Source organism: Hemitrygon akajei, chromosome 8 (genome assembly GCF_048418815.1).
Source record: "Hemitrygon akajei chromosome 8, sHemAka1.3, whole genome shotgun sequence".
Classification (NCBI taxonomy): domain Eukaryota; kingdom Metazoa; phylum Chordata; class Chondrichthyes; order Myliobatiformes; family Dasyatidae; genus Hemitrygon; species Hemitrygon akajei.
In genome coordinates this window covers 114,082,857-114,094,501 of record NC_133131.1, presented here as the reverse complement: position 1 = coordinate 114,094,501, position 11,645 = coordinate 114,082,857, and the positions used below count along the sequence as shown (strand labels likewise).

The following is an 11,645-nucleotide window of genomic DNA, read 5'->3' as shown; positions in this document are numbered from 1 at the left end:
TTGTGTGTTATGGGGATCATTGAAGTGTTGAATTGATTTATGAGGGTATGCTGAACACTGTGTTGATAGGCTCACGTTGCATGTGAAGAAAGAAAGGCTGTGTGGAGACAAAAAAATCAAAGGAGTTGTTTTCTCATGGGGTGTTCCATGTCTGGGAAATTCGTAGTTATTCGGTGTCCTTCCCAGTTTCATTGGACTTCGCCCAGAACGGAAATCGCGATCAGTGCCTGGGATTCATGAGTGAGTTGGAATTCGGATTTCCCCTGACAACAGCAACAATCAAGAAGAGACTAAGAATTGTGAGCCCTAAAATCTTTTTGGAAATCTATGTGACTTGCTACATAGTATTTTGTGTGGTTTATTTGTGCTTTCTATTTTATGATAATAAATTAATCTTAAATTACTTGTGCAATTATTATCACATCTCCTGGACACTCAAAATGTTGGCTCTGATCAACCCAGCCTGCTACATAAAGGAGGTAAGAAATTCTGGAGCCCAAGATATTTGCTTCATCTTTAGTCACAGCTGAAGTTCTAAAAGACTGGACTGGGGTTAATGTACTGTTATTTAAAAAGGCTAGCAAAAGCAAAGCATGGATCTATAGGCCAATAAGTCTGATATCAGTGGTGGATAAGTTACTGGATGGAACTCTGAAAGATAGGATCTACCAACATTTGAATAGACAAGGTCAAATTTGAAATAGTCAGCATGGCTTTGTCCATGGGAAATCATGTCCGATGAATCCCAATGGTAGGAATCAGAGGGTGATGGTGGAAAGTTGGTTCTTGAACTGGAGGCCCATGAATAGAGGTGTGTTATAAGGATCGGTGCTGGGACCTTTGTTGCCTGTGGTTATTAAGGTTGTAAACAATTCTAAAATTGGTGGTATTGTAGACTGTGAGAAAAGTTAGGGGATCTTGATCAGTTAGGTAAGTGGGCTGAAGAATAGCAAATGGCTTTCAATCCAGGACTATGTGAGATGTTGCGTTTTGGATTAGTTGGACAGGGTAGGTCTTAAACAATTAATGGTTGGGCCCTGGGGAACAGGGGACCTAGGCTAACAGGTGCAAAATTTACTGAAACGTTATCACAGGTAAACTGAGTGGCTTTTGTGGCACATTGGCTTTCATCAACCTGTGCACTGACTATAAGAGATAGCATATTATGTTGCAGTTGTATAAGACTGATGAGGGTGCACTTGGGAGTGTTGTATTCAGTTCTGGTCACTCTTTTATAGGAAAGAATTCAGCAAGTTGTAAAGAGTACAATGAAAACTTACGAGAATTTTGCCAGGACTCACTGGCCTGAGTTATAAAGAGAGGTTGGGCAGGCCATAACTTTATTCCTTGGAACATAGGAAACTGACTTACTTCCCTTAGCTCCCTGTGGAGTTCATCAATGCTTTTGCAATCCATTGCATTACTGTACGGGGAATTGGTCTACACAGCTTCGCCAGTGCCCTGTTGTCTGGCCTTACCCATTTCTACCTCTCTGCCGGGCATGTAGGGCTGGACTTTGAGAGGCATGGGCAACTGAGGGGCGAGTTTATTCATGTGCATAAAATCAAAAGCGGTTCAGAGAGGGTGAATGCCTGCAGTCTTTTTCCCCAGAGTAGGAGAACCAGAAACAAGAGGGCATAGGTTTAAGACGAGAGATCAAAGATTTAAAAGGGTTCTGTGGAACTCCTTTATCACAAGGAGGGCAATGGGTATATGAGACCAGCTGCCTGAGAAAGTAGTTGAGTTGGGTACATCAACGACATTAAGTCACTTAACTCAAACACAAATTAGCAGAAGAGCATGAAGTGGAACATGCTCCACAGCTGGTGGATGTTTCGTGGTGAACAATAGAACCTATCATGCCATAAACCTGTCAGATAAACACTATTGACATCCGTCCTCAAGAGCTGGCCAGGTTAGACTCGTCCATTATTTTAGGACGTTTATCCCAGTCCTTTCACTTTGGAAAGGTGTTACTCCTGGGGGAAAACCGAGCAGGGATCCTCAAAATGACCTGGTCCTTAGTTTTCAGGTGCAATATTAGCAACCCAATAATGGCCTTCACTATTCTGACACATGAGTTTTATTTTATTCCACACTTACTTAATTAAGTTTTGCAGCTTCATGGTCAGACTTGAATTTGTGCTCCAGATGTTATTTCCCTTTACTTCCAGAGAGGAACCATGCAGAATCAATCTAAATTTTTGCTCAAAATCCACTGTGCAAGAAGCAAAGTTACAACTCTCCATCACTCCTTTCTTCCTTCTTGTTTTACAGCGGTTGGCACCCAGCTTAATGGTGCATTACTGCCACCTCCTGCTCCGGAGTGTGGACCAGACGAGACTTACATTCTAAATCCCTTCACCCATTCACACACACACATACCCTAATCTACACTTTATCCTTTCTTCTTTGGCCATCCTAAATGCCCTATTCCTGCTTATCCATCATATCCTATAAAAAAAAACCCTGTATCCCTTAAGAAAGCTAAAAGTACCCTGACCTGTGTTCTCTCACCCATGCCCAGTAACCCTTTTAATGTGAATTCCTGCACCTCCAATTCCCTTAGATTAATTCTCATCATCTCTCTGTATCCCATACTTGCTGCAACTCAGAATTACATATTCTACTGACTCCTCTTCCTGACATTCCTCACACAATCCTGTCTGGTGTTTCCCTATCATTTTCAATGTTTTGTTTAGTGCACAGTGCCCCAGCCTTAACCGAGTCCACACAGTTTCCTCTCTTCCGTATCCACTGCATCCCTAGTACCTGTAGCACTCTTTTGTATTTGATATAAATGCCTCCCTTTCCCCTCTCTGTCCCATCTTTCTTGCCACATTTGGATTATTTTTCCCAAATTATACACTTCGCCTCTACTTTGCTAATACTAATGTGCATTTCTATATTTCCTTTCTTTAACACCCTCTTTGCCAACTCATCCACCCTCTCATTCCCCTTCACCCCTACATGAGCTGGAAGAAACCCACAGAAATTTAACCTGACCTCCCTGATTTGTAACTCTTGTGACTGACTGAAGGATTTCATAAAGTACATCTTGCCGGCTGTTGAGTGAAAACCCCATCACTCCGACACGCACGACACGCACTCTTTCATCCGGAATGACGTTCTGGTCCTGGTCAACCAGACATCATGTCCCACACTCGGATTGGTCAATAAGGTATTATATCCCACACTCGGATTGGTCAATAAGGTATTATGTCCCACACTCGGATTGGTCAATAAGGTATTATGTCCCACACTCGGATTGGTCAATAAGGCATCACGTCCCACACTCGGATTGGTCCCGGTACTTGTCATTCAGGACTCAGCGCTGCACGCTCTGATTGGTCGCAGTCCTTGTCACTCAAGGCGCTTGAGGCCGGTGCTTCTTCCCTTCGTTGCCTCGGCAATCTGAATGAAAATGGAAGGGACTGGGGTAACTGGAGAGTTGGAGGAGCTCACTGGAGCTCAGGTTATAGCAGATGCTCTGAGAGAACAGGTGAGTGATGTTAGTAGCATCAAATTTATTCACCGACATGAAGATGAAAGCTGCGAAACCATTGCAATATTTTAACAATGCCATTTTGTAACTATGATTAATAGTTACAAGAGCCTCCGACTCTTCGACCAGACTCACTACCAGACCCACATGTACCTTTCCCACCCACCTGACTTCACCTTCTAGTCACCCTACTTCCCCTTTCTCCACCTTTTTCTTCTGGCATCTTCCCCCTTCCTTTCCAGTCCTGAAGAAGGGTCTCGGCCCGGAACGTTGACTTTATTTCCATAGATGCTGGCTGACCTGCTGAGTTACTCGAGCATTTTGTGTGTGTTGCTTTGGATTTCCAGCATCTGCAGAATTTCTCGTGCTTATGATCCACTCACTGGCGGGTCCACTCACTAAGCAGGTCAAGCAGCATCTGTTAGGGGCAAGGAGAATTATGATATGCTGATGCAGGATTTCCACTCGAAAGGTCAATAATTTCTTTCGCACTCTCCCCTTTCCACGGATGCTTCTTGAGTCTCTGAGTTCCTCCAGCATTTTGTTTGGAATAGCCATTCTGTGGTGTACTATACTTCTGTAGTTTATTCATCAATGCTTTTAGTTGATGTGTTTTAACTTAAAATCACTTACCTTTTCATGCTTAGACTTTTTTGCTCTTTAAATTTTTTTACCATTTTGTATCTTCTTAATATCTCAAATTATGACACATTCCTCTTATTAAAATTAATTCTGCTAAATGGTGTTCTCTTGAGGGCATCTACAATCCTCCCTATTTTTGTGTACCCAAATATTTGGATAGCAAGCCTCTATTTTTTTTTAATCTAGAGCCTGATCTTGTTTTGAAGTCAGCAGGACTGACTCCAATAATGATTCCTGGAACCTAAGCCACATGTATTATCAGATGATTATTAAACAAGATCAGTTGTGCCAAGTATGAGGCAATAACCCTGTGAGTCTCGTCTTATCAGCCTGCCACAGGATTGGGAATAATGATACTCCACTGTTGATGAGCTACCATCATCACTGGACTCTTATTGTTTGTCATTTTCTGGCTTCATTATTTCTGGAAGAACCAGCTGTCTAAATTTTCCTAAATGTTTCTTTCATGGTCAAAGTCTGGAACACAGGAAATAATGAAGAAATATTGCAGCAACAGAAATGCTCAGTGCCTCTCAGACCGTGGGGGGGGTGGTATGAGAACACCTATCACTGATCGACCCAAAGATTCATCATAAATTCAGATAGAAAGAGTCTGAAATGAAAATATCGTGCAGCATCTACGGAGAGAAGAAGCAAAGTTAACATTTTTGATGAAATTATAGAATTGGAAAGAATTAAAACTAAAATGAGAAAAGCAGGTAATGGGCAAGAAGAAATGCAGTGAACATTCTGAATGGTAGAAGTGATGGCAAAATGGGCTGGCAATGAAAGATATATTCAGAACAGAGCAACACCGTGGTGCAGTCAGCCTCAGCTTCAGTGACCTGGATCCAGTCAATCCTGACCTCCGCTGTTGTCAGTGTGGTGTTTGCACGTTCTCCCCATAACCATGTGAATTTCCTCCAAGTATTCAGTTTTCTTCCACAACCCAAGAATGCGAAGGTTGGTAATGTAATTGACCTCTGTAAATCCCCCCTTCGAGGGATGTGATGATGTGGTCTGTATGGGTGGCTCAGTGTAGCTCATAACACGTGACATCATAAACTGGTATGATCAAGAAGCTGAATCTGGGGAGAGTTTGATGAGAATTGGGGAGGGGAAAGTAAAGTGGGTGAGCATAGGATTATATACATTAAATTAATAAGCAGTGCAAAAAAAACAAATAAAAAAAGTAGTGAGTTAGTTTTCATGGGTTCAATGTCCATTTGGAAACAGATGGCAGAGGGAAAGAAGCTGATCCTGAATCATTGAGGCTTCTGTACCTCCTTCCTGATGGTAGCAATGAGAAGATGGCATGTCCTGAGTGATGGGGGTCCTTGATGATGGACACCGCCTTTTTGAGGCACTGCTCCTTAAAGATGTTCTGAATGCTACAGAGGCTGTTGTCCATGATGAAGCTGACTATTTTTACAACTCTGCAGCTTACTTTGATCTAGTACAGTAGCCCCACCCCCCCAAACCAGACAGTGATGCAGTCAGTTAGAATGCTCTCCATGGTACACCTCAAAGGTACATTCAATGTCAGAGAAATGTATACAATATACATCCTGAAATCCTTTCTCCTTGCAAACATCCACAAAAACAGAGGAGTGCCACAAGGTATGAATGACAGTTAAATGTTAGAACCCCAAAGCCCCCCCACCCATAAGTAGCAGCAAACCAATGACCCCCACTCCCCACCAGCAAAAAAAAGCATCAGCGCCCCCCACCAAGCACTCAAGCGTGCAGCAAAGCATCGATAAAGACACAGACTTGCAGTACCCCAAAGACTACTCGTTCACCCGATAATTCGACAGGCTCTCTCTCCCTAATAAGGGAAAAAGAAGTGTCCCCGTTTCACAGCAAACGGGGGTGGGGGGGGGACATAACAAAACAACTCGCTGATTTATGGTGTTAAAAGTCTGTTGTGTCGCTTCACTTGAAGGAGACTAGTGTTGAAATTGCAGGGGCTCTGGCGGTTATCTTTAAAATGTCAGTATCTACGGGTGAGGTGCCGGAGGATTGGCGGATAGCTCATGTTGTTCCGTTGTTTAAAAAAAGGCTCTAAAGGTAATCCAGGAAATTATAGGCCGGTAAACTTGATGTCGCTAGTAGGTAAATTATTGGAAGGAGTACTAAGAGATAGGATCTACAAGTAGTTGGATAGACAGGGACTTATTATGGAGAGTTAATATGGCTTTGTGCATAGTAGGTCATGTTTAACAAATCTATTAGAGTTTTTTGAGGAGGCTACCAGGAAAGTGGATGCAGGGAAGCCAGTGTATGTTGTCTGCATGGACTTCAGTAAGGCCTTTGACAAGGTCCCGCATGGGAGGTTGGTTAGGAAGATTCAGTAGTTAGGTATTCATGGTGAGGTAGTAAATTGGATTAGACATTAGCTCAATGGGAGAAGTCAGAGAGTGGTGGTGGAAGATTGCTTCTCTGAGTGGAGGCCTGTGACTAGTGGTGTGCCACAGGGATCAGTGCTGGGTCCATTGTTATTTGTCATCTATATCAATGATCTGGATGATAATGTGGTAAATTGGATCAGCAAATTTGCTGATGATACAAAGATTGGAGGTGTAGTGGACAGTGAGGAAGGTTTTCAAAGCTTGCAGAGGGATTTGGATCAGCTGGGAAAATGGGCTGACAAATGGCAGATGGAGTTTAATACAGACAAGTGTGAGGTATTGCACTTTGGAAGGACAAATCAAGGTAGAACATACAAGGTAAATGGCAGGGCACTGAGGAGTGCAGTAGAACAGAAGGATCTGGGAATACAGATACAAAATTCCCTGAAAGTGGTGTCACAGGTACATAGGGTCGTAAAGAGAGCTTTTGGTACGTTGGCCCTTATAAATCAAAGTATTGAGTATAAGAGTTGGGATGTTATGGTGAGGTTGTATAAGGCATTGGTGAAGCCAAATTTGGAATATTGTGTGCAGTTTTGGTCACCGAATTACAGGATGGATATTAATAAGGTTGAAAGAGTGCAGAGAAGGTTTACAAGGATGTTGCTGGGACTTGAGAAACTGAGTTACAGAGAAAGGTTGAATAGGTTAGGAGTTTATTCCCTGGTGTGTAGAAGAATGAGGGGAGACTTGATAGAGGTATACACAATTATGATGGGTATAGATAGAGTGAATGCAAGCAGGCTTTTTCCACTGAGGCTAGGGGAGAAAAAAACCAGAGGACATGGGTTAAGGGTGAAGGGGCAAAAGTTTAAAAGGAACCTGAGGGGGGGCTTCTTCACACAGAGTGGTGGGAGTGTGGAATGAGCTGCCAGTTGAAGTGGTGAATGCAGGCTCACTTTTAACATTTAAGAAAAACTTGAACAGGTACATGGATGAGAGGTGTGTGGAGGGATATGGTCCAGGTGCAGGTCAGTGGGACTTGGCAGAAAAATGGTTCGGCATAGCCAAGAAGGGCCAAAAGGCCTGTTTCTGTGCTGTAATGTTCTATGGTTTTTCCGAGCTCTGGGCACACAGCCAACAGCCAGCTTGTGCTTTTGATCTTCCGTGTACTTCCACAACATATCAGACGGCAGTATCGACCCCAAGTCCACCCGCCTCCAGAGCCACGAAATCCGGGAACCCTGAAGGCACGCTAATCTTCTAGGCCACATTCTTAAGATGCAAGCAAAGGAGTCACCGTTAGGCACCATCGTCATCCTAAGCTTCACCTATTATTTGTACCATGTAGAATGCTTGAGATGGAACTAAATTGAGAGGTGACCAAAGCCTGTGATCATATTTATGAACTGAATAAAAATGTAGCACAAAGTGATCAGAATCAGGTTTATTATCACCGGCACGTGACATGAAATTTAACTTAGCAGCAGCAGTTCAATGCAATACATAATCTAGTAGATGAAAAAAATATTAATAACAAATAAACAAGTAAATCAAATACATATATTGAATAGATTAAAAATGCGCAAAAACAGAAATACTGTATATTTTTTGAAAAGTAAGGTAGTATCCAAAGATTCAATGGCCATTTAGGAATAGGATGGCAGAGGGGAAGAAGCTGTTCCTGAATCGCTGAGTGTGTGTCTTCAGGCTTCTGGACCTCCTACCTGATGGTAAAAGTGAGAAAAGGGCATGCCCTGGGTGCTGGAGGTCCTTAATAATGGACGCTGCCTTTCTGAGACACCGCTCCCTAAAGGTATCCTGGGTACTTTGTAGGCTAGTGCCCAGGATGGAGCTGACTAGTGTGACTCACCTCTCCACTGATAAGCAGTGAACAGAGACATACAACACAGAATCGGGCCTTTGGCCCAACACATGCATGATGAGTAAAATGCCTATCTAAGCTAATCCCAGTTCACCACATTTTATGTATATTCAGCTAAACTTTGCCTATTCATGTACCTGTCCAAATTTCTTTTAAATGTTGATGTTGTACCTGCCTCAACTACTTCTTCCACCCTGTATCACCCTGTGCACGAAAAAGTTGTCCCTTCTTATTAAATCTTTCCCTTCTTACTGTAAATCCATGCCTTCTTAAATTCTGATATCCGAAGCCAGGGAGAGACTGCATGCATTCATCCTATCTGTGCCCTCATGTTTTTATACGCCTCTAAAAGATCACCCCTTACTCCGCTGTGTGCCAAGGGATAACATCCTAGCCTGCAAACACTTCCTATAATCCCGTCTCTCGAGAATGGGCAACATCATCATCAATTTTTCCTGCACTCTTGCCAACTTAATGCCATCTTTCCTATTGTTGGAACCCACACGACATTCAGGCACCGGTGGACTTGAATTTGATCACCAATGCTCTACTTGACATTGAATAAAGGCACAAAGTTTGCAGTCAGTTTGGAAGGAAGAGAGAGGGAATTGGTGATGGGGACTGAAGAAAATAGCTTTGACTCATTCTGATGTTTTACTGAATTTTGCTTATCCTGGATATCAGAAATACAGTCGGCCCTCCTTATTCGTGGGGGATTGGTTCCGGGTCCCCCCTGCGGATACCAAAATTCACGGATGCTCAAATCCCTTATTTAACAAGTATCAGTGTGGTGGTCTTTAGGACCCAGCGGAACCCCGGACTTTATTTAACATGTCTCTGTGCAGTGGACATTAGGACCTGGTGGCGCAGCTCTGAATCTGCAGTGTTTCTGTTCACGAAAATAATCACGATTGCATTGATAATAAGGTGGAAGTAATAAAGTGATCGGAAAGTGGTGAAACACCATCGGTCATTGGAAAAGCGTTAGGCTACAATCGGTCAACGATCGGAACAATTTTAATGGAGCGTTAGGCTACAATCGGTCAACGATCGGAACAATTTTAATGGAGAATGTGAAAGGCCCTGCCCCGATGAAAGCTACAATTATTACTAAGCTACGCAGTGGTTAAATTATTGAAAACGTATGTTTAAGTATTTTATATGCATGGAAAGATAAAATATGTACTATATACTAAGAAAAACGTTTGACTCTAAATAATATCGGATGTACCCATTCCAACTTCAAATCCGACTTAAAGACAGACTCAGGCATGGAACTCATTCATAACCCGGCGACTGCCTGTACTTTTAAGTCATTTCTAGATTACTTATAATACCTAATACAATGTAAATGCTATGTAAATAGTTGTTATACTGTATTGTTTAGGGAATAATGACAAGAAAAAAATAGTCTATACATGCTCAAGCAATGAGTGCTGGAGAGAGAACTTCCGGGTTTTCCCGATCCGCGGTTGGTTGAATCCGCGGATAAGGAGGGCCGACTGTATAGTAGAATAATTCAGAGAAAGTGGAGGAGTCAGGAAATATAACAGTGAGTAAGTTGGCTGTCAGAAGTGAAGCCATGGAATAGAAGGTGACACTGAAAATGGAGGGAGCACACCTAGGACTAAGGGGAGATAATTGGAGGTAACAATTAGGATGAGAAGTCATTGATTCACAATGAGAACAAGGGATGAGAAGTGAACAAGGGATGAGAAGTCATCACTCATTGATTCACTGTTTATGATCAGGTAGATAAAAATGATAAAAATATAAATAAAACAGCATGATACATGTTTATTAATCTGGTTTATGGTGGAGAGGATTGAAAAAAAGATATTTCAAAAGCTATGGCTGCTTGAGAAGGACAATTAGGGATAAATTATATTTGCTGTAATTATATCAGAAGTCATGAGCGACTTTGATCAGTTCTTTGATGAATTAATACTGGCTTTATACACATGGTTTTAAAACAAAGGATACTAGAATAATGCTATCAAGAGCCCTGAAATAAATTTAAGGTACAACCCATGAGAGAAACAGTGCATAATGAGAACTATTGGGTCTACTACAAGTACTGTACTTCTAAAGCTGGCCTATTTGACCAGGACATCACTGACAGCATTTTTAAAACAAACTTTCCAACCTCATTAAATTATGTGATATTTATTGTTTTGATTATCCATAGCTTTAATATGTGATCTAAAGAGTATATTTTTCTTAAATTCAGACGGTTTATTTACATTGCGGTAAACATTAGGTCAGTTTTTTTCTCTTTGTAGGGTATTCAGTACATGTTTGGTGTTGTTGGTATCCCAGTGATTGAAATTGCTATGGCAGCCCAAGCTGTTGGAATGAAGTACATTGGAATGAGAAATGAACAAGCTGTAAGTAAAACAGTTAACTTTATGTTGCTCCTTAACACAGAATTCCTAAAGCAAAGGCCTGGGATGTTTCACTGGCTCTTTGTTTTCTTGTCCAAACAGGCTTGTTATGCAGCTTCTGTGGTGGGATATTTAACAGGAAGGTTAGTCTCTCTGTGGTTGACTTTTAATTTCATGGATTTGCTGCATTGTAGTATGTGTTTATATGTGATTCTGCTATGTAAAAGTGATTGTAACTAATCTTTCTGTTTCAGACCAGGAGTTTGCCTTGCAGTCTCTGGGCCAGGTCTTATTCATGCTCTGGGAGGAATGGCAAATGCAAACATAAACTGCTGGTAACTTCACCAGATTATTGTATTTGCATATTTCAGTTTGTTCTGTGAAAAATACTTCTGCATAAGATACAAATATGGAAAGTTAGCTGATAAACAGTAACTTTTATGGACTCTGTGTCTTTAATTGGTATTATGATTATTTTTAATGGTCTTGTACAGGTCAGAGAATGAACCTGAGTTTATCCTGGTCTGTATAATTCAACTTCACATTGAATATTATGTTAGCAAATAAGCATTCATGAGGAAGAAAGGATAGGGATGTTTTTGTAATTTTGGTTTTTTTTTGGTGTTGTTCAAATGAACCTGAAACATGAAACTTTTCTAATTTTTCTTTGTCTCAGCCAGAGGAAGCAGGTGCTCCTTCAACAGGAATGTTCTGGTTGAGCAAGGATGAGGGGGAGGAGATGGTGAAGTCATGTATTGACTGGTGGAATAAGAAGAGTTGAATTTATACAAGACTAATACAAATCATAAACGAGAAAATCTGCAGATGCTGGAAATCCAAGCAACACACAAAATGCTGGAGGAACTCAGCAGGCCAGG

General features: G+C 41.7%; 1 protein-coding gene across 3 annotated transcripts in view; it reads left to right on the top strand.

The window, feature by feature from the left end:
- Window positions 1-3,364: 3,364 nt before the first annotated feature.
- hacl1 (2-hydroxyacyl-CoA lyase 1) overlaps window positions 3,365-11,645 on the top strand; it is a 108,595-nt gene continuing 100,314 nt past the window's right edge. For all 3 annotated transcript variants that reach the window (XR_012100007.1, XM_073054408.1, XM_073054407.1), the window contains exons 1-4: window positions 3,365-3,502; window positions 10,666-10,770; window positions 10,870-10,910; window positions 11,022-11,102. Coding sequence is in view for 2 of the 3 variants with exons in the window: in XM_073054408.1 (XP_072910509.1) it covers window positions 3,419-3,502; window positions 10,666-10,770; window positions 10,870-10,910; window positions 11,022-11,102 (311 nt within the window). In the remaining variant the exon portion in view is untranslated. The remainder of the gene's footprint in view (window positions 3,503-10,665; window positions 10,771-10,869; window positions 10,911-11,021; window positions 11,103-11,645) is intronic.